This window comes from Apiospora aurea (assembly GCF_038362705.1).
Source record: "Apiospora aurea strain CBS 24483 chromosome Unknown utg000004l_segment0_segment0, whole genome shotgun sequence".
Taxonomy (NCBI): Eukaryota; Fungi; Ascomycota; class Sordariomycetes; order Amphisphaeriales; family Apiosporaceae; genus Apiospora; species Apiospora aurea.
The window spans coordinates 4,422,640-4,448,911 of NW_027117391.1; the positions used below are offsets into that span (position 1 = coordinate 4,422,640).

Genomic DNA, 26,272 nt, shown 5'->3' on the forward strand with positions numbered 1-26,272 from the left:
GTGGCGTGCGTCCTACAACCTGGGCATTGGTCTGCTGCTAAGGGCGCAATCGAACGATAACAAGCTCGTGATCTGGGCGCAAAAATGGAAGCTCTTCGTGAACCCTGCTACTGGTGAGAACCCGCGGCCATGGCTCTACCGTCTCCTCAAGAAGGAGCTGGAAGCCAAGATCCCCGAGGACTACCAGTTCGAGAAAGCCCCTCTCGAGTACAACACGTGGCTCGTTTTCCGCAGACTCGTCGATCTGATTCTCATGTGTGACTTTGTGTCGTACGTCTTGTTTGCGATTGCCTGGTTCCACGTGCCCGAGGGCGAGTCCGCCCTCAGCGGCATCGGCCGCTGGGCACTGGGGTTGGTCCTCGTTGGCTTCAATCTATGGGTGAAACTTGATGCTCACCGGGTCGTGAAAGACTATGCATGGTACTGGGGCGACTTCTTCTACCTGATAGACCAGGAGCTGACGTTCGATGGCGTCTTCGAGATGGCCCCCACCCCATGTACTCCATTGGCTATGCCGGCTACTATGGTATTTCCATGATGGCGGCCAGCTACCAAGTCCTGGCCATCTCCATGTTAGCACATGCTGCACAGTTTGCCTTCCTTGCCTTTGTGGAGAATCCTCACATTGACAAGACTTACAACCCCCCACCTCCGCGCAGACGTGGAGATCCCCAGACCGCAGTGGATACTCCAGAAGCAGAACAGACTTCGTCTGCGGAGCCCAGAGATGCACCGAGTGACTATCCGTTGGGACCCTCTTCTCAGACGTCTCCCGCTCCGATTCATAATCTGCTTGGGCTCAACAACGTCGATCTCTTCCGCACTACCGACTTTTCTTCCTTGCTCATCGTTTGCTACCTCATCGTCGTAGCAGTTGTGACACCGGACACGCATCTGTTCCAGCTCCTCTTTGCCTTTCACGCCACGGCCTGGAGACTGTGGTACTCGGTCGGCCTCGGTGCTATTCTGTCACAGCAGTCTGCGAACAAGACCTGGACGCGCCACTTCCTCAAGTTTGGCGAAAATGCCGACGAGGCATGGAAACAATGGAAGGGAATGTACCACATCTCTCAAGTCATGACGTACACGTCCTTCATCGCTGCGTGCTGGAAGATGTACTCGTTCCCCAGCGACTGGGAAGTTGACCACGCCTTGTTGAGGCACGTCGTCGGTGCTGTCCTCATTCTTATCCATATATGGACGGCCGTCAGCATCCACGAGTCCCTCGGAGAGTTCGGCTGGTTTTTCGGAGATTTCTTCTTCGACCAGGGCGCGAGACTGACATACAAGTCCATCTACCGCTTCTTGAACAACCCCGAGAGGTTCCTTGGCACGGCTGGCCTTTGGGGAGCGGCACTGATCACTGGGAACAAGACCGTCTTCCTCCTGGCTCTGACAGGACACTTGTGTACCTTTGGCTTCCTACAGTTTGTCGAACAGCCTCATATGCGGAAAATCTACGGTCGCGAGATTCGCCAAGAGGCTGGTCTCACCAGATTCCTGCGCTCGTCGCTTCCACCGCCAGTCAAGAGTTACTATTCAAGTGTCAACCGAGTTATGGATGGCACTTCTCACTTCGTGGAGGAATTTCTGGAGTCCGCTCGTCCAAAGCTGGCTGCTGGTGTTTCGACTATCGTCCGAGATACTACCGCCTTGTTCAACAATGTCCCAGCTCGCCTCACGCTGACCAAGCTGTCTCCCGACTTGGCAGGCTTTGACCCGAAGGACTACTCCTTGGAAGTGCGAGGTGAGTCGGCTGTGCATTCGACTCTGACGGAACGGTCGACCGGCAAGGAGGCGACTAGGGCCCGCTTCCCAGGCGAGCTCAAGACAATGATCCTGGAGTACGGTGCCCCTATCAAGGTCAAGTGGACCGCCCCAGCCAATCATAGCAAAAGGATTGGATCGGACTCTACATGGTTGCAGACAATCGATCTCGAGACGTAACCGAGGTCTCCTCCCTCGGGCGCTGGGTGCCCACGACGCCTGGCCAATTCGACTCCTCCAGTGCTGACAGGGGCATCCTAATTCACAACCAACCTGTGACTGGTACCGATGTCGACTTGGTCAGCGGAGAGGTTGTGTTCGAGGGCGACAAGCTATGGTGGACCCGAGGTGTCTTCGAATTTCGCTACCACCACGATGACAACCATAACGTCATGTCCATTTCGCAGCCTTTTGAGATCCAGATCGGCCGGTTCGACGAGGACGAGGTCGAGGTGGATACCAAGGGCATGTACGAGGCGGCTGTGCAGAATTCTCTCCTACCCCTGGTTAAGAACTGCTTCGACCGCGATCTGGATATTGCGCCCAACACGCCTGACGAGCCCTTCGGGAGCCACGTGGAGCGGGACGGCAAATACGCAAAGCGAGTGGTTTATGCGATCCAGCAGATGTTCGGTATTGAGTTCGCCCCCGCCGTTGTGCCCGTCGATGGAACCGTCCGGAAGCTGGCCTGGAGAATCTGCAACGCCAAGAAGGCTCTTGTAAGTGACTCCGCTCTCTGGTGGAACTTTAGGGGCTCGCTCCATCTGAATACTCGTGCGAGTAGCTAACGTTTTGTTGTCCGGTAGGCCCCCTATAGTATGTCACACTCCAAGGACTCGACGACGCCCGCAGCCGAGAAAGAGTGAGAAGGGTAGGGGGAGTAGCACATGAGACCACGTACTGTTTATGAGTTCTTCCGGACGGAAGCTCCGATGCTGTGTTGAGTCAATTTGAGTTGAGTTCAAGGGTTTGTTGGTTTCTATTACAGCGTCATTCTGCATATGAAGTCCATATACCTACTTATTGAGATACCAATCAACGAGAAATGCATGCTTTCTACTTGTCAGTCTTACCCTAGAACCAGCAACATGGAAAGTGAGCTTCAATGTCAGCAAATCCCATCGAGTGGACACAAGGGCTTCGGCGACTGGGAGTCGGTAGATAAATCATCACCTTTTCCTGCCCCCTTCCGATTTCCCAGGTCCTGGAATAGACCGAGTGAGGACTTGATGGTTCGTTTTGTCTTCTAACAGGGACGAAGAGTCTTCTGGTCGTAGTAATAGATGGATGAATGGTCCAACAGATCGAGGCCATCTCTGGAGTACGTAATATATATTCCGTCCGCGACTGGATGGCCTATCCTATTGGGGCAATTTCATGCGGCCCAGATGGTCAGTTCCCCGCATCACAGAGGCGAGGAGATTATTTTTCTGCCAAAAGCCAAATTTCCCTTGATACCAACTTCCACCACGGTTTTCCACAACTATTTCGGATAACCCTCCCAAGTAAATCTAGCAGGTCCTGTTATACTGCGAGGAGTCGTTGCACATTGGACGTTCCTGGGTCTGTGTAACACGTGTATAAGAAGATTGTGCCTCAGGATCGAGTCATTATTTATACACATCAGGCGATATACCCAGTAGGATAGCAACGATGAAAGTCATACAGGCATGTTGCTATATCTCTGTGCTATACTATCATCGAAAAGAAACAATGCTAATTGGACCGCACTAGATTTATTCTTACCCTATCAAGGCACTGCGACCTATGCCGTTGGAGACCGCGCGGTTAAATAAACAAGGTCTCGAGCACGACCGCAGGTTTATGCTTGTCAAGGTGCGAGAGGATGGAAGTCTACAAAACGTGCAGGTACTCTACTTTCCTGAGTGCACTCGCTTGTTTCAAGCCATCGATGGGGATGACATTGTCGTGACGCACCGGCCGCCCGAGACCGGGAACCACGAAGCCGAGGCTTCGGGGCAGCCGAGAAGTGCTACCGAGCTCCGCGTGCCCCTGAAGCCGAACACGGCGGGCCTTGAAACGATCGATATTCAGCTTTACGGCGCCGATGCTCGTGCGTACCGGATGGGTGCCGAGCCGTACGATCGATGGTTTTCGGCGTGCCTCGGTTATGACGTTTTACTAGTGTATATTGGCGATGGTCGACGTCAGATACTTGCGCACTCGCCCCGACAAGAGGCCGAGGCGGAGAGGGCGAACACGGCATCACCTGCCTCCTGGATTTCGTCAATCATTTCGTACATCACTGGTGGACCTCAGCAGACTGGAAGTGAGGGGTCGGGCGTCAATGGTGAGGAAGACGATGACTGGCTTTCCTTTAATGAGGCGGCACCTTACCTGGTCGCATCACAAGCGTCGCTACGCGACGTGAGCTCCCGCCTACCTCCAGGTGAAACGGCCGACATGATGCGATTTCGGCCCAACATCGTCGTGGACGGCGATGAGGTCACATGTTGGGATGAAGATTACTGGGGCGAGCTCCTGGTCAGCCCCAGTTCGTGCGATGGCAGTAATGGCGGTGGTGATGAAAGAAGCAAACACGACAATGACGACATCGGCGACAGGAACCGAGAATGCAGGCTGGCGCTCACGGCCAACTGCGGACGCTGCATATCTGTCAATATCGACTACAGGACCGGGCGAATGGCAGAGGGCGAGGCGGGCATGGTACTGAAGAAGCTGATGCGCGACCGTCACGTGGACGCTGGCCACAAGTGGTCACCCATTTTTGGACGATATGCCCATCTCCTGCCGACGCCAAAAACAGATGCCGTCACCACTACCGCCGGCCATCGAGATGCCCCACCAGGAGCAGTGATCTCTGTTGGGGACGAGGTGAAGGTAACGAAGCGCAATGCCGAGCGGACTGTTTGGCGGTGGCCCAAGACGTAACCAGAATTGGGAGGGTGGGCAGCAACACGCCGGCCATAACAGCCAAATATCATGACATCGTGGCAGGTGGGTGGTGCCAACGCAGCGATTTCGGCGGCGGGAACGGGTAGAAAGAAAGTCAGATAACTCACTTTTCCTCACATCGGATGGGCGGAAGACTTGAGGTTGCCTGTCACGTTGTATGTATAGATATACGTATGGAAGTCGGAGTGTGCGTGGGTGAAGCAAGTACGCGAGCAATCAAGCAAGCATGGGCCGTAGCAAGAGAAGGGAGTAGCAGTAGTAGTAGCTGATGGCTCCTCCAGCTGTGGTAGGTTGCGTGTGCTCCTAGGCGGCGGCGCATGGGAGCCCAAATATGCCAGCAATCCTGAAACCCAACCGGTTGTGTGCGCGCGTGGCTCATCCCATTGCTGTCCCGTCCATGGTGCTCCCGTCCAGGTACCATCCACGTGTTTGGGATGTGCCTGGTTTCCCCATCGAGCAACGGACTGTTCAAACGACAGATAAGGAAGCGCAGGTGAGAAATGATGAGAGAAGGCCTTCGAATGTGACAAGACGGAGACGAGACGAGATGAGGCGGGTATGTATAACGCCAACACGGGTAAACCGTCCGTGGCTTCATTCTCATCATGCCCAAAAAAGAGAGCCCTCAACAGACAAGTCATTCGGGCCATAGTCGAATGTCACGTCACGTTGGTGTTGGTGTTGGTGTTGGCGTTGGTGTTGAGGTGGCCGGCGTAGACGTAGGTGTAGGTGCGATTTGAAATCAACCATCCAGCAGATTGCGCTGGGTGGATGTTGGAAGAGTCGAATCCCGTCGGGCTGATTTATTAGGTGCATGAGATGCCTCCAATTCCCGCTCACGTTTGATTTATTCAAAGTGCCCATTGGCCCGTCGGCTCTGCCTGCCCTGGCAATCAAATGGATAATCGATTTGGTCAGAGAAGGAAGGTACATTCCTACCTGCTACCTTACGTATGTAGGTATGTACATACCTAAATCATGGAACCTTGAATGCATGCCATGTCGTAGCTAAACGGGAACTGACTTGCATTTGAATGGGACTTCGCATCATCTTAGGCACATTGACAGGTTACACAACGTCAAGCCTTTATTCCGGGAACGAGACCCCCCTCAAGCGCGCAAATCGAAACATGGCATGGATGCCTGCCTGCGCGCATACGCCTACCTCACTTGATGGACGCCTACAAGCCGAATTTTTCAACAAATCTCATTGGCGAGTCATCGAGTGTGGGATGGCTATTTTGGATGCCTTCTTACCTTGAACATATTCTGATGGGGGCTTCAATTATACCACGCAGAAAGAGATGCGCCTGTAGTAATGAAATGCAAAGGGTCTAGCAACTGCAGGAGTCAGAATTCAAGTGAAAAGGGCGAAATGCCGTGTTGGTCCTGCTTGCCTAGCTCTTCTTGATACCAGCTTGTTTCCTTAAGCATACACAACATGGCTGCAAAAATGCCATTATGAATCCCCGATTTTTTTTGGACTCCCGTAAACACCAAAATCGGCTTTGTAAGACCATAACTTTTCTTTCCCCTAGAGTATGCGCCGACAACCAAGTCTAAGTAATGAGTGAGAAAGGGAAAAGAAAGGAAAGAACCGTGTCCGTACGCCATCCGTAACCGTGCCAGTCTGTAGAGGCATCCGTCTATGTCTGCAGTCCCGCAGAAAGCCAAGCCCACCAAACACCGGAACGAAGGAGGTTAAAGTACAGTGAAGTGTTGCTGGCCATGTGCTGCGTCATTAGGTCGAAACTCTTCAAGAAATAAATACCGAGAAGTCTTGGATGGTGGGACCTGTGTTACCTCCGCTGCCGACGGCTCTCTGCAGTTGCTGATCCACCAGGAACTTGCGCGTAGCTGACAGAAGCTTTCCAGAAGGCCACTTCCGCAACTTTGCATTGTCATAAGAGCTGGCAGGGTAGATGGATAGGTCTGCTCCAACGAGCAGCGAGATATGGCCGCCACACTGCCGTCATGTCAGTATTTGTCTGTAAACATAGTGGCTGTTTGACCGGCTAGTAGAGTCCGGGATATGCGTGAAGAGGGGTTCCTCTCACCCCTCTCGATCTCGTTCTTACTCACCTGAGGATCCAAGACTCCCCAACCACTTCCCGGAAGAGCTTACGAGCTGTTGCCAAGCACTGGGAATCAGATGTTGTGGACACAGGCTCGACAGGCGTGTACCTTGCAGTAGCGACACTCGAATATCCACCAAGAAGGTCCAGAGTGACACAGATTGCAAGTCCACTGAATGAGCGTGCTGTCTGATTTGATCATCTTGAATGAGTGGGCGCAGTTGTTGGCGACAGCCATGGCGACGGAGTTGTGAGTGGAGTGGTTGGTGTCTGGCGAGCGGCTGTGCCTGCACGATGGTGTGTGGTGGGTTATGAGGACAAGCTTGCTGCTGGTTTCTGTTGATGGGTCAGGATGGGTTCTCAACGATGTTCTGCAGTCGAAGGCTGTCCTTACCGTGCCGGTGGGTGAACGTTCTGGAGAGGGTGCTTCTTGAACGTAAGGAAAGTGGTCTGCAGAGGGGGATAGACAGTTGGCAACATGTAACGAGGACATATGGCCTTTTTATGTTCCTCGCATAGGTCCCAGGAGCACTGTCAATGCTTCTTCCTGGAGCTCCACCAGTCTTGTTTGCGGCGGTTGGACACCAACGCGGCAAAGTGAGGATGTGTGTTTGTAGGGCTGGCAATGAAAGATGGGGCGGCGGGTGGACGGAGACCAGAAACTTGTGATGATAGGGAGATGGACAGAGCAGCTTTGGGTAGTCGAGGCGAGATGATGAAGTGTCAGGTGTATCTAGATGTATCCTCCAAGGGGGCCTCGATAGAGAAAAAGGCGTGGGGATGTGTAGCACGGTACTCATGAGAAAGAAGGAGGCTCAAGCTGGAGGAGTGATGTCGTACAGGTCAAGGCTTGTCTCAGTATATCAAGCTCCATGGCCGTACCCAGGTAACTACATACATGTCAGGTAGTTAGCAGACGGAAAGCCTCCCGGAGGCACCAACTCCATCTTCCGGCAGGGCAGAGGGGACCAGGGAAAGGCGTCAATTGGGCTACCGGGGGCGAAGTTGATGGACATGACAGGAGGCCATGGTGGAACAAATCCTAATTTTGACGACATGGGGAGCGGATATGTGGGTTCGTCGAAGTCTATGTCAGTCGCTCGACTGGACTTGGGGCCTTGGGCACTTGAGAAGGACAGGGACCAGGGCAGTACCTAAGCTAGGAGCAGTCAGGCATGGGATGGAGTCGGCCGATTTAGCAGCACGGTAGTAGTGTTAGTGGTATCGGAAGTGAGAGTAGGTCGACGTCAAAGCAAGTCACAAGCCGTTTACCTGGGGCTCCCATTTCCTGCCCACCCGGGTGTTTCTTGATTTATCGGCGAGGTACAAGCAATGCCACTGGCCTCTGATTGGCCAAGGCAGATATACCCTACCTAACCTACGTTTGACGGAGCAGGGGCTGGATGTACGTATGGAATGGTCAGATATACGTACACACACACATACCATACATCGGGAGATGGAAATGAGGATATCGCATGACGTGACTGGGGCCCCCGCGACGAGAATTGCCCTGGGCCGGTCAAGAAAAAGCCATTGACAGGCCTGGTCTGCTTTGCCTTGCGCCGTCAGGGCGTGGCATGGCCAATTCAAGTGCAATAGTTCGCGCATGGAAGGGCATGCTGCCTGCAAGGACTTCCTGAAAGGACAGGGCGGTGCGGGATGGTGTGTAGACGGGTTCTTTACCGGTCGCTGTAGCCAACCCTACCAGTTGAAGGAATTATGCCGGGAGGGACGAATTGGAAGCGGGCATTGATAGACACATCTCAGAAGTACCTAAATCACGCACTCATGGGTCGAGAAAGAGACATATCAAACAAACCAAGTCTGGTCCCCCATATCGTCAGGAGGTAAAATGACCAGGGCCAGAGATTAAGAAAGAGGGGACGGGGGGAGGCATAGATGGAAAAGTAAACACGAAGAGTCAAAAAAGAAACAAAACCAGAGTGGGCTCGACTATAACAGTCTAATCAGTTTGTAACCCCGGCTTGTAACTTGAGAGGTGGGAAAGTGAGCGTGAGAGTTCAATAAGGTGGATTAGCGTTGTTTCCATTTTGAGGTCCTACGCTAGGCAAGTAGCACAGGTACCAAGCCAGTCGGATTACGGGGCACGACGGGGCACTTCCCAGGCCCAGCAAATCCAGGACGCCTAGGATGCTTCCAGCTCTGTCCTGATCAGGAGGAGTTTCGAAATGTTGTTTGTTATACTACATGTAGGTATGTATATACTCTTCGCTGTCGTACTCATCTTCCTCTAAACATGGCATAACAAGGGTTTCCCGGCTAGCCCAAAGCCTACCTCAAGTGATGGACGCAATTGCATACATACTTACCTTACATACATCATGTAGCCAACGTTTTCCCTTGAGACCTGTTCTCTTGACCCCGACCCCGACCCCGACCCCTAAAATAGGCATGTACCTTCCTGGCCTTGGGTACCTACATATCTTGCGTGCGCAAACGGTTGACTTGTCGATGCGTTGCAAGGTCAGGGCACAATAAACCAAGGGCAGGGGGGGCATATGACAGGGGCAGGGGGCAGGGAAGCCAGACCGGCACGGCAATCCACGGCACGAATGCGGAAGCAGAGCCATGTGTGCAGCGTGGGTGTGTGTGAGGACAGAAGAGCACGACTGGAATCTACATCTATCGAGACCATATCTGCCAGCGACAGGCAGATCGGATGGCCAAGCCTGCCACAACACCGCACTGCGTGTATCGACAGGCAAGACGGGCAAGGCGGAGTACTTTGCGCGAGACGGTTGAAGGGCTGCTCAGTCATGCACGGATTGGTATGCATGCATACAGAGACCTACATGCATGTCGCTTGACGTGTAGGTGTGGACAAGACAAGAGGGACGGCGGTTGGTTCCGAGTCCTGTGAGACATGCCAATTTTCCTTCTCTTCTCATCTGCCAGAATCTCGACATATTGAAGGGTTTGGGTTGGAAATAGCCGGCCACATCGACAAACAATCCGGTGTGAGATTTTTGCTGCGAGATATATAGGTGTCTAAGACACGTCACCTTGGGGACTCCAGTTATTTACCACCACCACCACCACCCTCTCCGTGCTACAAGCGTATTGTTGTCATTGGGCGCGGCTAGGCTGCTCGTCGTCCGTATCACTCACAGCCTGCCCCGCATCCCACCCCAATTCAAGTCAATCAATCTGGTAGGTTAGATGGTGGAACTCATCAGTCCCCGTTGACCGTTGACCGATAGATACTTCAAATACATGCACACTCTCCATCAATTGATGCATTTGATACTTACACACGTAGCCGGGCCCATTGGATCCAGCCCGTCCTCGGGCATTGATGACGCAGCTGCAGTCTGAACAAGTAAACCTAAGCTTCTCGGCGCCACGGTATCCCACTTACCTACGCCGCCCGCGAGAAATCGCATCGCATCGCACCTGCCACCACTCCCACCAGCCACGACCATGCCCAGTCCCATATACCCATGCTGGTCGTTCTGCGCCGCTGCTGTTATCTTGGGCGCCGTAGCGACAGGCGGCACGAACCAGCATCGGAAGGATAGGATCAAACAGGCTAGCTCGCTTTCCTCCCTACAACGCACATGCGCTGTAGAGTAGATTCTGCAATCTCCTTCAGCAAACAGACCAGGAACCGTACGCCGGCTTGATAACCATTTGCTGGACAAAGCGAGCCATAAGCGACCTTTTTTTTCTTCTCCGCCAAGGTCCGACGGTTGCGTTGCCCGTCATCTTCAAGGATTTACTACAGCTACAGGAGGGGCACACCCTGCTAGGTACTGAGACGGCACAGGAGCCCCAGCTCATCGATCGCCGCCTTTGCTGTCGTTGACCCCTCCTCCCCTCGGCCCACCAACACTGGCTCGCGTGACTACCGTCCGTTGGTAGACACAGATTTCATCGCCGTCGGGGTTCCAGGTTGTCCCCCCCTGAGGCTTCCCTAGTTCTGGGCTAGACTCGCGTAGCCGATCAACAACGAAGCAAACAGCCTTCTGGAATACGACCTACCTGCAAGCAAACCGATCTATCTCCATAGGGATGTCAGGACCGATGCTAAGGGAACAAACACCATATGATCAATCCCTCTCTTGGGACAGGACGACCATCGTGTTTGCAACCAGGACATTATACAGGCATCGGATGTACCCAGGTACAATCTAATCTGGCCAATCTGACTAGCACTAACCTAGGGACTCGGTTGATCTCGAATCTGATGCTGACTGCTGAATGCCGCTACCACGAACCAGCGCCGGAAGCCTTTCCGACCGGCGGCACGATCCAGCAACCACTCCTGACCAATCACAAAACGTTTGTCGTTTAAGGTGAGATCCCACTCGCCAGTCAGTCACATTTCCTCTCGCTCTTGTCACAGATCCTGGAGGCCTTCCTCGACCAGGGCGACCTGCTGTATCTTGATCATCGATACGAGGCTTACCATCGCAGATGAGTGGAGAACATCATACGGTAAAGACCACGCACACCGTGGAAGTCGGTACTTGTTTCACGATGCCCCAGCACAGCTGGCTACTGTACGTACCAAGTACATATCATATGTACATCTAATCCGAACACTCCGTCATCTGGCCGACCAATCATCACGCATCTCGTCGGGCTGCCAGGCTGCGTAGAGCGCCCAAAACAGAACGCCCCATATTTCCCCGTGGACTTCCAGCCCTTGCTTTATTACCACGAGGGGGCCTTGCATGTCGTAAGCGACCATTGAGTGGCGCTCTACGAAAGAACAGGCGATTTTCTTGATGGTTCTTCGCCAACGTATGTACGAAAGTCGCAGTTTGCTACTCGGAACTCACTACAGCCCGGGAAAAGCTATCAGCATTGACATTTCAAGCCTGTTAGTTGTGGTGACGATACTGGACCGCCCCCATAATAGTATCCGAAACCTTTGTAAGAGGCTCGAATGTCAATGCTCGTGCATTCTCTACTTCGGTTGATGTTTGCAGGCAGGGCATATTGGTTCATCAATCAGCCAACATGATGTTGCATAGGATGGTAACCGAGGTGAACTCGTCTGATGATACCCTGCAGAGTATCGGTAGAGCGAGTCCACGTGCATGCGCGTCATCTTCTTCCTGGTTTGCCAGTCGTCTCTAGGAATGACTGCCGACCTCTTGTAAGAAAGGGAGGAAGGCAGAGAGAGACCGAAACCGAGACAGAGACAACTGCTCATTCGGTTCAAAAACTACGCCCTTGTACGTTGAATTGAGAATGACGTGGCTATGACTTGAAATAGGCTCGCCCGTTAATATACCGATCACGATGTTGCCTCTGACTCGGAGCTCTGGTTGGCTGCTTCAGTATGCAGTTGGCCAAATCGGGAATTTTTCTTTCGTGGGGGAGAAAGGAGACAACAGACAACAGCCACCTTCACCTACTACGTACACGCACACACTACCCAATACCAGGCCGATCGTGGCCATTCACAGCCAGCCGTCAAAAGTGGCCTCGAGAGATCCAGTCCATTGGAAAACTGCTATACAGCATATGCCAGACCGGTCGTCTTCATTTGGACAAAGGGACTGTTTTTGTCTGCATCGGTCTGCAGAGGTATGCTGAGTACGTGAGGTACTGTGTATCTACCGCCAGCTTCTTCAAGTCATTGCGAGTGATTCACTCGGCATGAACACGAAGAATGGAATCGCTCGGACCAGACGACCTCCCCCCAATTCCACCTCCCTCCGTTCTGGCCTCATCGCAGATGGCAGCGTAAACCCGCAGACTTGCCCTTCGAGAACCACCCAGGTTTCGAGGTTATGGGCTAGCCCGCACCGGCGAACTGCGTCGGTTGCCCTCGCCCGAGGGCCGGAGATGGCGAGAAGCCACAGTGCGATGTGACCACGACCAAGCGGCCCCAGGGACTTACGATGCGAGATCCTTTTAGCATACCTGGCCTGGCAGCGGTGACGGAAACTTGGCACACACATGCGCACACACACGTACACGCACAGTCGACTAGCGAGTTTTGAGTAGTGACGAGGGAAAAAGCTGATATGTCATGACGGAAGGTTGATTGCTCGACCGCCATCTCCTTACTTGATCCCTTCCCATCTCCACCCAATGGAGGCAGATCCAGGGAATAGGTGGAGCGGTTTGGACCAAATGGTCGGGAGCGCTATCCAAAAGCCGGCCCCTTGTCCATGTTAAAAGCAAATTTGACAGAGCTGTCCTGCTGTCTGCTGCTTTGTGGTGTGGTGTAGCAAAAGCCACATGGCGCGTGCAAGGATGACCCAGGCAGCCTGTTTTGTGAGATGTTCTCGAAAACCGTTGGAAGCAGCCGCCGATCCATCTTGGCCGCTTGGAAGCAGGTCGCCCAGTGGATCTCGGAATTTCCAAACCCACGCCCCCGGCTCTGCTGTCCGCCTCTCGCTGGCCGCACCCATTTTGAAACGCTCGTTTCTCTTGCTCTCCAGTAAAGGACGGACCGTCACCGAGAAATGTACGGTATGCATCAATGCATGGCAAAGGTAAATGTGATAAAAGTCGAAGCCAGCACCACCCTCTGGTCCCTCTCTTGCTTCACCGCTCTCTTTCCTTCGCTTCATTGCAACAGAGGTCTCAGATGGCCCATTTGTGCTGCTGCCCGGGAGCCGGTCTGGTCTGATGGCATGGTTCATGGGTTTTCGAACAGCCCGCCGCGGACCGCGGAAGCCCTTCTTCGTCGCCTATCCTGAGGCTACTACTACGACGTACCCGGGGCCGCTCATCAGCAGCAATTCAATCGGGCGCCGCCTATACATGCTGCCCGGCAGCTATATCGGATCATCGTTGTACGAGCCCGGCGACAAGGAGCCCCCAGGCCAAAACACGGCGGCTCGTTCATCTGGCCATTCCCTTGCTTCGTGTCGGGGGGACGGGAGGCATTACGTCGTTATCAAGTCACTCCAACCCACCACCCACCCCAGCCGCCTGCGCTGTGGCGGACGGTCCATTCTGAGCTCGACAAACAAGACATGCTCTGTTTCGCAACAGCGAATGCATGCGGCTCTGAGTGTTTGACGAGTGGATGTTCAAAGACACTAACCCATGCACTCTTTTTTTTTTTTTTTCAACTTGACTCACTCCAAGTTACTTTTTGCTTGCAACGCCTAGGTAGATCAACGGAAAGGAAGAAGGGCGCAGATCGTCGTCTATCTACCTGTGTTATTCAAGTTTCCTCCCCGTTGCATGCACTTTACCAACCACAACTGCCGTCTGCACCTCTTTCCCGCCTCGGACCATCCATGGAGTATACTATACAGGTGGTCGGGTTTCCAGTAACGGCCCGTGCGAGTAGTTGATGAGACAGACCGGCTGACCGGTGAGGAAAAGGAAGCCCCAAGGATTTCGAGAAGGTTGCTATGCCCCGATACCGTTGCATCCAACCTCGGGGAGTTTTCTTTGGTCCATCCCGTCAACACATGCTGCGACTCCTCGGACCTCGACAGGCCATCCTCCCTCCCTCACATTCCGTCCCACCAGCTCAGCCTACCGGGCCACGGCAACATCTCAATGCCTACATACGTAATAGCGCGATGCTTATTGTGCTGTATTATACAGGGGGCGCGCTGGCCTAACCACGGTTTTCACATTTGTGATCGCAGCTGGCAGACAGGGTTGTTGATTATAATATATCGGCCATGTCCATCCCTCCTCCATCTCCCTATTATACCCCCCTGTCCTGGCCCCCGAGCCAATTGATTCACTAATGTAGCCCTACAAGGAAAAGAAATGCCGTCCAGGTCGGCCTTCGCCTGCGTCCGCGCACGGAGCATCTATTCCTGACCATGCCGCTGCTGTCAGCCTGCCATCCAACAGGAAAATTTTCCATTCAGGAACTTTTAGTGACTGGGTATGCTTTCCGTTTTGATCCGAAGTGGCGTGCAGCGTGCATGTGCCTGAGCTGGGAAACATAATCCTAGATGTTTCAACAAGCGAGGTGGTAATATAAAATTAACCATATCAAGTGTAGGTAGGCGCAACGAAACAAAACATGTACGGTACTATAGTTCCTTTAACCCCCCTCTCTCCATCCCTTCAACCAGCCATTCATTCGCCCGCCCAGAAGGAGGATACCACGGACGGACAGGGATCGAGTGAACAAACAAACTGGATAAACGAACAACGTGTTTGCGATCAAGATCTACTGAGTATAGCAGACTCATGTATCATCATGAGAAATGAACCAGCATCATCATACCAACAACAACCAGAACAACAAGGTAAGGGGCGGGATTGATCTCACATAATGAACGAATCGATGAAATATTCGGCCTCCCAGATTGTTTCTCCCTACCGCAGATCGGAGCCAATCGGAAGGCTTCGCGGACCAGAACTCGAGAGTATTTCTTTTTTTTCTTTTTTTTCCCGTTCGTTCAATGACAGAAAACGAACAGGGCGGTGAACAAGGAAGAAGAATAAAGACACCACTACCATCTACCTACCAATTAGGTACTTTGTGGCATAAGTCTTTCGATGGCACGGCACGCACGGCAGTTGGGGCGCGACAAAACCATGTCTCACTCGCACGTCGGTTTCCCCCTTTCGCCTCTCTTTCGTTGCTTTTTCCACTCTCAACTGTCAGTGCGTACATGGCTAGCAGCTAGCTACACAGTCTTAGAGATGACACATCTCATGCGTGCGGAAGTAGGAAGGAAAACCGTTGAATGCATGGGGCTTCGCTTTTTAGTTGGAATCCGAGAACCCGGTTGCTTTTCTATCGGCGTGGTAGCACAACAGCAGACGAACGAACGAGTAAGCTCTAGACCACAAAGCAATAGGGAGAGCAATTTATGTAGAGTTGATATTAAAAATAAAAAGGAAATGTTTGCAAATGGCGCGAGCAGTCGACGAGGCAAAAGTAATAATACGTAGTTCCAACTCCTATTCTCCTGCCTAAAGCTACTTTGTATGTTCGCTACACTGGATAAGACACTGTCTTTCGTCTATATCCTTCTACCTATGTTAGGCATGAGTCGCTCTGAACTTCATCGAGAAGAATACCAACACCAATGTCTTCAATAACAAGTGTTGGTCAAGGTATCTCATGATCACCCAACTTGATATGTGACATAAAACGCTTTTCACTGCCGCAGGGTTTTCATAGTCAGCCCTGGAGTACATGGAGGAGCATGCAGACTCGTTCCTTTTTCCTCGCAAGGCGGTCCCGCCCTAAGTATCTTAGGAGCAGCGAAAATCTCACCGCTCAATTTCAGCCCGACAACAAGAGATAGCAATGATGACGATACTGGCAAAATAGAACCCGCCCCGTAGTGGCTCCCATGCCGCAAGTTCCTGCCTGTCCCGTCAACACAAATGCTGCGATAGCCACGGGGGTAACCGTTGATATATGCTGTGCCGAGATTGGCTGATCGTACGTCTCTAGGGTAAACCCTGGACGACATATGCCATGGCTAAGTCTGGCGCCTCAGCCGTTGCATGAGTTGCAGCCTCAACTTATTCCTTCGATCCAGGAACGGGCTGCCCAGCCACCGGATCAGCAGCTGAAGTCGAGACAGCCGCAGTAGTTGCACCTTCTTACGCGGGCTGTGATTGCGTCACCATGGGATCGACAACAGCAGGAGCGCTGGGCAGTGCGGATTCGGGCTCCGGCTCGCCCTCGCTTGATTCTGGAACAACGGAGTGTTCGACGGTTTTCATTTCGAGCACGTCGCCTTCGGAGTTTTGCCGCTCCTTTTCTTGGAATGTGAAGGCATCCGACAGGTTGACGGCAAGGAAACTCTTCGGCAATTTGACCCTGTTGCTTGCGTCTTAGTGACTGAAACAAAAGCAACAACAGACTGGCAGGATTCCAGGTTCCGGTTTCCAAGTCCGCGAATCCCGGTGATCCCAAGGGCACTTACTGGTGAAATTTAGCTCGAAGCGTCTCAATGACTTCCTTCCAATCGCCGTGAGGCGTCAGGCTCCGTCGGGGGGCACACCCGATGCAATGCTTGCTGTCCAGTTGAATATCGAGTGGGTCATAGATATGACAACCTGGGCTGATGGTAATGCGAATGCTGTAGGCAAATTCACGGGGCTCATCCGGGTCGACTGCCGCTGGCTGCTTTACTTCCGATTCGTACAGCTCAAAGCAAATCTGGGAAAGATAGTCAAGCTCTGGGATCGTGGCACGACTGATCTTCGTCTCGAGACCGCCTTCGAGGATACAGTTCAGCAGGGTATAGATGTGCGACTCCTTGGTGAAGTAGAAGTAGGACTTGGCATCGTCTGCCTTTTGCATAAGTTCTAGATCCTGCACGATCTGTTTGAGCAACGGAAGGGAGGTCAACAAGCCGATCTCGAGCTGTCAAAAAGTTAGCGCCGACACCAAAGTGGCTAGGATACAAATACGGACCTTCTCGCTGTCGGATATGCCATATTCTTGTGGGCAGATGAAATCAAACAAGACCTTTGCTAGTTGATAGAGCTCACGGAGGGGCTCAAACCTAGCATCCGTCTTCGCCTTCGTCGGTCCGCTACCTTTGTGCAGGTGGAAATACTGCTCCGGCGCCGCTTCACTAGAGGGACGCACATTCATCCACGAGCGCCTCTTGAAGATGCGCTTGACGGATCGTTGTGATTCGGACTTTTCAGACTTCTCCGATCTGTCGGACCGTTCGTTCGGAGGGGATGCAACGCCTTGACTTGTTTCCGACTTGCTGTCCGAGGCTTTGTTTTCCGGTTCGGCATTGTCCTTTGGCGTGACCTTGCCATCGCGGCCCATTACGATGCCATATTCCTCCTCCAACATGTGCTTCGGGGAAGTAAAAACCCATTCAAGGAATTGGCGGTTGTGCAGAGCATCGAACTTCATGGTATCGTACAGCTCTGATATCTTACTGGGATCGACCTTCTCGTGGTCGCAGAACTCGCTGAAGAGCTTCTCCCAGCGCTCTCGAAAGAGCTCAGGGTCCTCACCACAGCACCATCTAGCTTGGATCGCATTGACAGCATTGGCCTGCGAGAGTGAAGAGCTGGATATGGAGCCCGGAGTCCCTTCTGCCGTCAGTTTCTCACTGCTAGGGTTGTTGATAGCGTTGAGCGAGTTGAAGGCACCGCTCTTCAGCTTGTTGTAGTTATACTGCATGACTCGGCGGTGGAATTGCATCAGCTGAACAACTCTTGCCTGAACCTCAAAAGGTTCTGGCATATTCTCCGGCCAGGCGAATTGCGACGGACGTTCGTTGCCCTTGCGAAGGAGACCCTTAAGCTTCTTCTTGACTTTGTCCATTTCGTCCTTGGCTGCATTCGAATCGTCCAAAAGATCTTTCCTTTCCCGGATGAAATCCGCGCTGAGCCCATCTGCTTTATCCAGGAATGCCCCAGTCCAGATCTGGGCGCTTGCTGTAACGCGTCGCTCGGAACTGCTATAGACGGAAACGTCGTCTAAGACCTCGCGGTTGAGTAATAGGTAGTCATTTCGCATGTTCTGAGCCAACTCGATAGCTTGATGCCGAGCTGAATGTGTTGGTTCGCCACCCCATTTCACAATGAGCTGCAGCTTGTCCAAAACAAGGCTGTTTTCGGCGGCAGTAAACTTTGACATCGTTACTCCCGACATGGAGTCACTTCGTTTCGCTACACCCCGGACCTTGCCTTCTCCACTCGGCTTCTCATCTGCATCGCTTGGTTCGGCGTCTTTATCAGATTGCTTCTTGGGAGGATCGGATGCCTCTGATGTTGGTGCTGGCGAGTCTGACTCCACCTTCAGCCCCTCGGCGACCTTAGGCGTGGATGAAGGGGCAGGCTCTTCCGTTTTCTTCTTACGAAACATCGGCTTGATCTGTACCTTGGTCCCAGCCCATCCACCTTTCTTCACCAGCACGTTGCGGAGGCTTCTCAACTTTGCTTCATCCTCTTCACCCTCTCGCAGAGCAACGTCGACAGCAGCAATGACACTAGCGAGAGCAGCATCTCCTATGAGAAGAACTTCTTCTTGGTGTCCTTTGAGCAGGTCAATGAACGGTTGCGTGTGAAAGGTGAACTTGTACTTCTGTTTCGGAGTCCGATCTGCGTGCCGGATAACGGACACCAAGCCCTTGAGCTTCCATGAATGCTTCGGCGGTGGTGGGGGAGGCTCCGATTCCTCGGGCTCGGCCTCGGGCTTGTCCTCGCTCGCCATTGATGGAGTTGCAGGGTGTGTTGGGGGTGCGGTCGGGGGCGCTGTTTGAGGTGCTGTTGTTGGCTGGCTCGGGGTATTTGTCTCTCCAGTAAGGCTCGCTGAAGCACTCATAATACCACTTTGTATCATCGAAACCAACCCAGTCACGCTGGATTCGGACTTCGGTGGCGACATATTATTTCCGCTTAGCTGTTCATCTCCTGGGGAAACATCCAGCGAGGTTCTGCTGCCTTTTGCATTGGACACGGCATTGATGGGTGGATTCGTTTGACCAAAATGCCGACCGGAACCCGGGATTTCCTTCTCACGGGTCCCGGGCGCGCCCCTGGATAAAGGGTCCGTAATATCCGAGATGGTGGGAGAAGGTAAAGGTGGAGTGATTGCTCCTCGCCGAATCCTCTCCTTGATGAAGATGTCCTTCAGAATGCTGGCACAGTGGTTGTAGTAATCATCATTGTCCTTGACGAAACTCCAGCCATTGACGTCGATCACATAGCTTTTGCCCTCTGCCCTGAGTAGGTCGAATCCGCAGACTCGTTGACAGAATGTAGAAGATATCTTCCTGGCAGTCTCCTTTTCATCACTGGTCAATGCCGTGACATAGCGAATCTCTTTGCCGTGTGTGTTACGCCTGACAATGCCATCCACGACAGGCGACTTTCTTGTCTCGGCGTGGCAGAAGCTGGGGCCTACAGTGTAGGCCTTCACATCTTCCGCGTTTTCAACATGCATAAACTGTTCATAAACGTAGCTTCCGTCCTTTTCGGTGATTGCCCTGGGGATGGTGAGATCTTCAACGTAATCCGAGCTTTTGTTACCGATCTTCCTGAAGAGCTTTCGCGCACCACCACCATTTGCCTTGGGGAAGTATATGATGATGTTGTGATCCTCTCCACTCGTAGGTTTCTCAACAAATGGTTTCTTGAGTAAAGTGCCATCGACACTTAAAATATCGCCATCATCGAGAAGCTCAACTTTACGTGGAGCAATAGCTTTTGTCGAATCGGTAGGTTCAAGAGCAATGCCAGTCACATCTTTGATGTACTTTGCGAATTCCGGCGTCAAGATGCTTGGACCCCCGTCTCGGCTGACCTCAACTCTTTTCGGGGTTGGAACCCCGACATGGTCAAGTAACTTCAGACAGAGACGGCGGTCCCACAAGAGCTTTTGCATCGGTACATCGTTTACGCAGAATGGTTTTCGTAGCTTCACGTAAGCAATGGCCTTTTCAAGGGGAAAGCCGTCCGAGTAAAAGGATATGAGATAGTTGCAAACGGGCCAATTTTCGACATCTGTTCGACGTTAGTTATCGTCCTGCGCGCGTCATTGGTTCGTCTGGCGCATTACCTTCGTCAAGAATGGTTTTATCTCCAAAAACCACTACATCAAACTCCCGGTTGCCAACCAATCTGTTCAAGATGTTTCGGCTGGGCTTGCTTCTTGCCTTTGAATCCAGGGCACATACGCCAATGATACCAAGAGGTGCTGGCTTGGACTCCTCCTTCTCTTTACTGTGTGGGGTCCGGTCACTTGAGGGACTGTGGCTGCTGTTCACCGTGCTCCCGCTGAAGCGCCGCTGGACCTTACTTCTAGATCTAGGTCGTTGTACCTGCGACTGGGGTTGCGGCTGTGGCCGTGAGTTGGGGTCTGGCTTAGTCGGCTGGCTTCTCTTCACCAAGTCCGGAGAGTTCGCATTGTGTCCATCTCGAGGGGCCAACTGATGACTACTTCCTTGAGTTATTTGGGGATTGGAGGAAGTCGTGACTGTGACGTTCGACACCCCAGCCTCCGACTGGCCTGGAGATAGCCCCAGGCCGCCTTTGTTAGAAGCCATGAAGACGGAGCCCGAGCGGGTATTGCCACCGCTATCCGATCCTGCAGCCGAAGCAGATGAACTTGGGATGCCACGGGCAGAAGCCAACGAGTACAGTGACGAGATCGACGACCGTTTGCCTTCGTTTTCTGAGAACGAAGTTCGAGATTTTAGGGCGGGGTCTGGGAGATGTTGTTGTGCAGCAAGGTCGGGTGAGGCACTGGATTGGATCTTGGGTGTGTTTTCGTGATCGTCAATGGCAGACTCGTCGAGGCGGGGAGAGGCACCCATCCAGGGTTCGGACAGACTCGAGTGGCGGCGTAGTGAAATGGACGGACGGGGGCTTTTGAGAGGTTTGCGGGGTGGTGGCATCGATAAGCTGGCAGGTACAACTGCAACATCCGTAGTTCCCACAGGTTCGGCGTGCCGGCTCTTGAAGCTGCTTATGCTGCTGGACAGTGACGAGGAAAGAGCGTGGGAATGCGACAGAGAGCGAGAGCCCGAGCCCCGGCGAGCGCTAGATTCTGCGTGACTAGAATTTTTGGGCTCCATTTTGAGCGAGTTTGCGAGTCTAGAATCCACGGACCCAGATCTTGCAGCGTGGTAGGTTCCAATGCAACAGCAGAACAGTACCCGGCTCGTATCACGCTGTCCTTGGGATCGCATGGATGGATGGGGCGAGTCCACAAGAAATGACAGCGTTCTCCAAAGTTGCCCGTTCCCGAAAAGATAAGGAAGCTAAAACAGCGACGATGGGGATCTACTCGAGTAAGTATGTTTTCAACATGGACAAACAGCAGGTATAATACGCCAGTGTGCGTAGTCGGTGAGCCAGTGGCCAGGTGTTTATTTCCAGGTGTTTATTTGATGTACTCGTGGTTTTATCAATTGTTGCCAACTTGAACCCGTTCTTGATGCTACGCTATTGCCAGCATCAAAGCCAGCGAGTGTACAGACGAGACGGCTAGCAAGGCTCTGTTGTCCAGGAGAGAGGGAAGTTGAGCGGGCGGTAACAATCAGCCTTGGTCGTCGCCCTCGATCTCGGCAGAGATAGAGAGAGGGAAAGAGGCGGTTTGGGTCAGATGGAGTTGGTAGAATAAAAAGTATATCTATCACATGTGCAACTAGGCATGTAACTGAAACATACGCTCAACGACGGAGTATTAAGGGCTTAGGCCTGGACCAGGGGCTAAGCATGCAGACCGAGTCCGCTATGAAGCTTTGAGATCTCAAGTACGTGTATGTAGGCAGCTTTTACAATCATATCTACAGAGATGCTGATGTTTGGTACGGGATTGGATCGAAGGTTGAAATAGGAGGCTAGGCGAGAACAAATTTTGCCGGGATGTCGAGCAATGACGTTCGACAGGAGCCAACTGATGGGTCATGGGCTGCAGGAGACAGAAGCTTAAGCGAATAGAAACCAGAGACACAGCGCCGGGGCGGTGTGCTACTCCAGGGGTGCAATACATAGTGGCCTATCTACCCTGATGCTGTGCCTTACTGGTGCCCTGTCGGCGGTATCGGCATGAGCTTTGGCATGAACTGTCGCGTGCTCATTTACCCTGTCCTTGATTGGAATGCTCAAGGTACAGCCAGGATGCTCTCTACCGTGCCTCTATTTTCTTTTTCGATGCTGGGAAAGACGCCTCCACTACACCACGTACCTACATAACATGAACAGGAAAGTCCTTACATACAGTACTCCGCGTGGATGGATCTGGTCATCCAGATACCACCTGGCACGCTGGGCAGTGACATATGCGGCCAACTTTGATGGCGGGGGAGGGGTAGTTAGCCCGTGCACCGACGCGGCTTCCTTTTAGTGGGGTTACACCTCTGTACATGAAACCATGTACCTGATCAGCTTGCCTCTGATAAGATAAGATAAGCTATCTGAAAAAAAGTTGCTTGGAGCAGAGAGGTCCAGTTAGAGAAACGCCCGTAGAATTGGAAGCGTCCCTGAGTCTCGCTGGCGCTCTGCCTTATCCAGGATCCCGCAAATACCGGGCATTCAATCTTTTGTAATTGCTTGAAATGCCTCACTCCGAGCAAGATGGCCCTTTGGTCAAGCGACAAAAAACGGTGTCTAAGCCGGCGTCCAAGCCGTCGTCGCAACGCCAGAGAATTTTCGCCCCTTATAGAGTACGCCGAGCAATTTCAGAGGATCACCTAACAGCATTGGTAAAGCTAACGTTGTTTTTAGACGATAGGTCTCGTGTCTTCGACCGACGTGCCATTCACTACGGTCCCGCTTGGAAAGACGACCTTCCAGCTGACCACCTCGGTGGGCCGATCATTACAGACCTATGATCTGAAGCGCGGTCTGAACCTCGTCTTTATAACCCGACCCCAAACACCGCACCAGATTACCGCGACCTGTTCGTGGAGACGCCAGGTGCTCGCTGCATGGGGCGACGGCCGCAACGGCGAACCGCAGGGACTATGGATCTATCAGCGAGGAAAGAAGGTTGGCCAGCTCGAGCTGCCGGCTGACCTCGATCAGCCCATCAAGCAGCTTCTCGTCTTCGGCTCATGGATCATAGCGTGCTGTTCCAACAGGATAGAAGTCTTCAAAAACGAAACCCTCGAGCACTACACCACGTTGAATGCGCTAGGGGGCCAGAAGGGGGATAACGAGCTTACCCAAATCTGCACCATGCCAACCTACTTGAACAAGATTTTTGCCGGCCGCCGAGATGGATGGGTCGAGATCTGGAACGTCTCTACGGGAAACCTGATTTACACGATCCTCCCACCCTCGCCCAAGTGCGGTGCCGTAACCTGCCTCCAGCCATCGCCTGCTCTGTCGCTAATGGCCATCTCATATGCAAATGGTGCCCTGGTCATCCAAAATGTACTTACTGATAAGCCTTCCCTACAAATACTTGCTGGAGACGAGGGCGCACCCGTGACCTCTATTTCATTCCGAACGGATGGCCAAGGAGCAGGCCCGGATGGCCGTAAGGATGGTGTCATGGCCACAGCAACCGATGTGAGCGGTGATGTCACTTTCTGGGACCTCAATGGGGGCGGCAGAGTCATGGGTACCCTCAGGAGCGCGCATAATCCTCCTTCTAGAGACGGACCATTAGTACGCGGAGGTGTTAACAAGGTTGAGTTCCTTGCTGGTCAGCCAGTCATCGTCACAAGCGGCCATGATAACTCTTTGAAAACGTGGATTTTCGACGAAACCCCGTTCTCCCCGATACCGCGGATACTTCATTCAAGGAGTGGCCACGCCGGCCCCGTCACATCCCTTCAGTTCCTTCCTTCCGACTTTGATGGTGCTGAAGCTGGCAACAAGTGGCTGCTCAGTGCTGGCCAGGACCGTAGCTTGTGGGGATGGAGTCTTCGCCGCGACGGACAGAGCACGGAGTTGAGCCAAGGCAACATTCGCAAAAAGGCCAAGAAATATGGCATTTTGGCAAACGAAGTCTTGCGACGCGGCCCGACGACATCGCTTGACGACCTCAAGGCGCCCGAAATTACCTGCATAGCCTGCTCCCTGAACCGAGACGGTGGCATGGGTGCCATACCTGGCAAGCAGGCCCTGTGGCAAAAGACGCAAAAGCAAAAGAAGCTCGTGGGTGCCGAGATTAGCGGCATGACTGGTTGGGAGAGTGTCGTCACTGCCCACAAAGACGACTCTTTCGCTCGCACTTGGTTCTGGGGCCGAAAGAGGGCTGGCAGATGGGCCTTCCAGACTACGGACAAGACCAACGTTTCCACTGTCGCTATGAGCCCTTGCGGCACGTTCGCCGTGGTGGGTTCTACCGGTGGCGGGATCGACATGTTCAACCTGCAATCAGGGCTTCATAGGCAACGCTTCCCGTCTGCGCTGACGCCTGCCCAGGCCAGGCAAGCGAAGCTACAGCAACTAAAGCAGGCCAGCGACGTGTTGCAACTTGAGGCGCGCTCATCCACCGGCTTCGGCCCTGGCATGGGACGGCACACCAAGTCGGTCACAGGCATTGCTGTGGATTCCATGAACAAGTCCCTAATAAGTTGCTCGCTCGATGGCAAAGTCAAGTTCTGGGAATTCTTGACAGGAAGACTCGTGGGAGAGATAAACTGGTCGCCGATGGTGGCCATCACAGGGTGCCATTATCATGCCGCCAACGACCTTATCGCATTCTCGTGCGACGATCTCTCGATTCGAGTCGTTGACATCGAAACCAAGCAGACGATCCGAGAGTTCTGGGGCTGCGAGGGTAAAATCAACGATTTCACTTTCTCCAACGACGGGCGCTGGGTGGTTGCCGCATCGCAAGACGGCCTCATTCGCGTATGGGATCTTCCCACTAGTCATCTTATCGATGCCATCCGCCTGGAGAAGCCATGCACGGCCCTGGCCTTCTCGGCAACTGGTGAATATCTTGCCGCGTCCTGCGAGAATCAGCTGGGCGTCAACATTTGGACGAACAAAACCCTGTTTACCCATGTACCGACACGACAGATTTCCGAGAAGGAGATCGCACAGGTTGATGGCCCCACAAGCTCCGGGGAGGGAGGTCAGGGGCTTGTGGAAGCTGCCTTCGAAGAGGTCAACGCAGCCGAGGAGGAAGACGCCGTGGCAGCCCCCACATTGGATCAGCTCAGTGCAGATATGATGACGCTGAGTGTGGTGCCTCGCAGCCGCTGGCAGACATTGTTGCACCTGGACCTCATCAAGCAGAGAAACAAACCAAAGGAGGCGCCCAAGCTGCCAGAAAAGGCACCTTTCTTCCTACCTTCAACGACGGGGCCGAACGTGGAGCAGTCTGATAAGGCTATTGCAGAAGCCACTGGTGGAGACGCACACCAATCGCGGATCATGAAGTTCGACAGGAACCGACAGGAAGAGGCCTTCACCAGTAAACTGCGTGCGGGTGCTGCGTCCGGAAACTGTAAGAATGTCCCAATCCTCCCTTCTGGGATCTACACAATTTATGCGGTCTTGGCTAACGTACTACTCTTCAGATGACACCTTTATTGAGTACCTGAAGGTCCTGTCTCCATCGAGCGCCGACCTCGAGCTCCGGTCACTATCTCCCAGCGGGGACGACTCGGACTCGAACGAGTTGCTTCACTTTATTCGCGCGCTCACCAACCGACTGAAGGCCAGGCGTGATTACGAACTGACCCAGGCATGGATGACTGTCTTCCTGAGGCTGCACTTCGACTTGATCATGGAGAACGATAACCTGATGGCCGAACTGCAAGAGTGGAAGAAGCACCAGGCACAGGAATCCGATAGGATCGACAACTTGGTGGGCTACTGTGGTGGAGTGGTTGGGTTCTTGAGGAGCCCACGCACGTGAGCGTTGCAGCTTTTATAATATTATGTAACTTATCGTAGCGGCGAGTGGCGCACCTAAGTCTGCTCAGCCAGTATTCAAACTGTCATATTCGTGTCCAACATCTATACACAGTGTACAGCGTTTTTACATTATGAAATGATGCCATAGTCCAATCTTCGATGTGGACTGGCTGGTCTAGAAGCAACCATGGCACACAAAGCGAGGTCATGACCAAGTCTCGTTGAGGAATACATGCAGGTTCACCCTTTCCGCCTCACCTGCC

General features: G+C 53.1%; 6 protein-coding genes across 6 annotated transcripts; 3 read left to right on the forward strand and 3 right to left on the reverse strand.

Annotated features, from left to right (window-relative positions):
* Positions 1-537: 537 nt before the first annotated feature.
* PG986_006132 (phosphatidylethanolamine N-methyltransferase) lies at positions 538-2,633 on the forward strand (the record flags this gene model as incomplete). The annotated part of the gene is made up of 3 exons (XM_066842354.1): positions 538-1,863; positions 1,893-2,486; positions 2,601-2,633. The coding sequence occupies 3 exons, from the start codon at positions 538-540 to the stop codon at positions 2,631-2,633; spliced, it is 1,953 nt and encodes a 650-aa protein (XP_066702216.1).
* A 901-nt stretch (positions 2,634-3,534) lies between these two features.
* PG986_006133 (uncharacterized protein) lies at positions 3,535-4,680 on the forward strand (the record flags this gene model as incomplete). Its single annotated transcript, XM_066842355.1, has 1 exon — positions 3,535-4,680. One exon carries the CDS (start codon positions 3,535-3,537, stop codon positions 4,678-4,680), a length of 1,146 nt encoding a protein of 381 aa, XP_066702217.1.
* A 1,780-nt stretch (positions 4,681-6,460) lies between these two features.
* Positions 6,461-7,017, reverse strand: PG986_006134 (uncharacterized protein; the record flags this gene model as incomplete). The annotated part of the gene is made up of 2 exons (XM_066842356.1): positions 6,461-6,670; positions 6,889-7,017. The coding sequence occupies 2 exons, from the start codon at positions 7,015-7,017 to the stop codon at positions 6,461-6,463; spliced, it is 339 nt and encodes a 112-aa protein (XP_066702218.1).
* A 5,917-nt stretch (positions 7,018-12,934) lies between these two features.
* PG986_006135 (uncharacterized protein) lies at positions 12,935-13,408 on the reverse strand (the record flags this gene model as incomplete). The annotated part of the gene is made up of 1 exon (XM_066842357.1): positions 12,935-13,408. The coding sequence occupies one exon, from the start codon at positions 13,406-13,408 to the stop codon at positions 12,935-12,937; it is 474 nt and encodes a 157-aa protein (XP_066702219.1).
* Positions 13,409-16,307: 2,899 nt separating this feature from the next.
* PG986_006136 (histidine phosphatase superfamily (branch 2) domain-containing protein) lies at positions 16,308-21,259 on the reverse strand (the record flags this gene model as incomplete). The annotated part of the gene is made up of 4 exons (XM_066842358.1): positions 16,308-16,527; positions 16,634-17,076; positions 17,128-20,186; positions 20,242-21,259. 4 exons carry the CDS (start codon positions 21,257-21,259, stop codon positions 16,308-16,310), a joined length of 4,740 nt encoding a protein of 1,579 aa, XP_066702220.1.
* Positions 21,260-22,744: 1,485 nt separating this feature from the next.
* On the forward strand, positions 22,745-26,067 carry PG986_006137 (U3 small nucleolar RNA-associated protein 21-like; the record flags this gene model as incomplete). The annotated part of the gene is made up of 4 exons (XM_066842359.1): positions 22,745-22,852; positions 22,914-25,596; positions 25,670-26,006; positions 26,049-26,067. 4 exons carry the CDS (start codon positions 22,745-22,747, stop codon positions 26,065-26,067), a joined length of 3,147 nt encoding a protein of 1,048 aa, XP_066702221.1.
* Between the last annotated feature and the right edge of the window lie 205 nt (positions 26,068-26,272).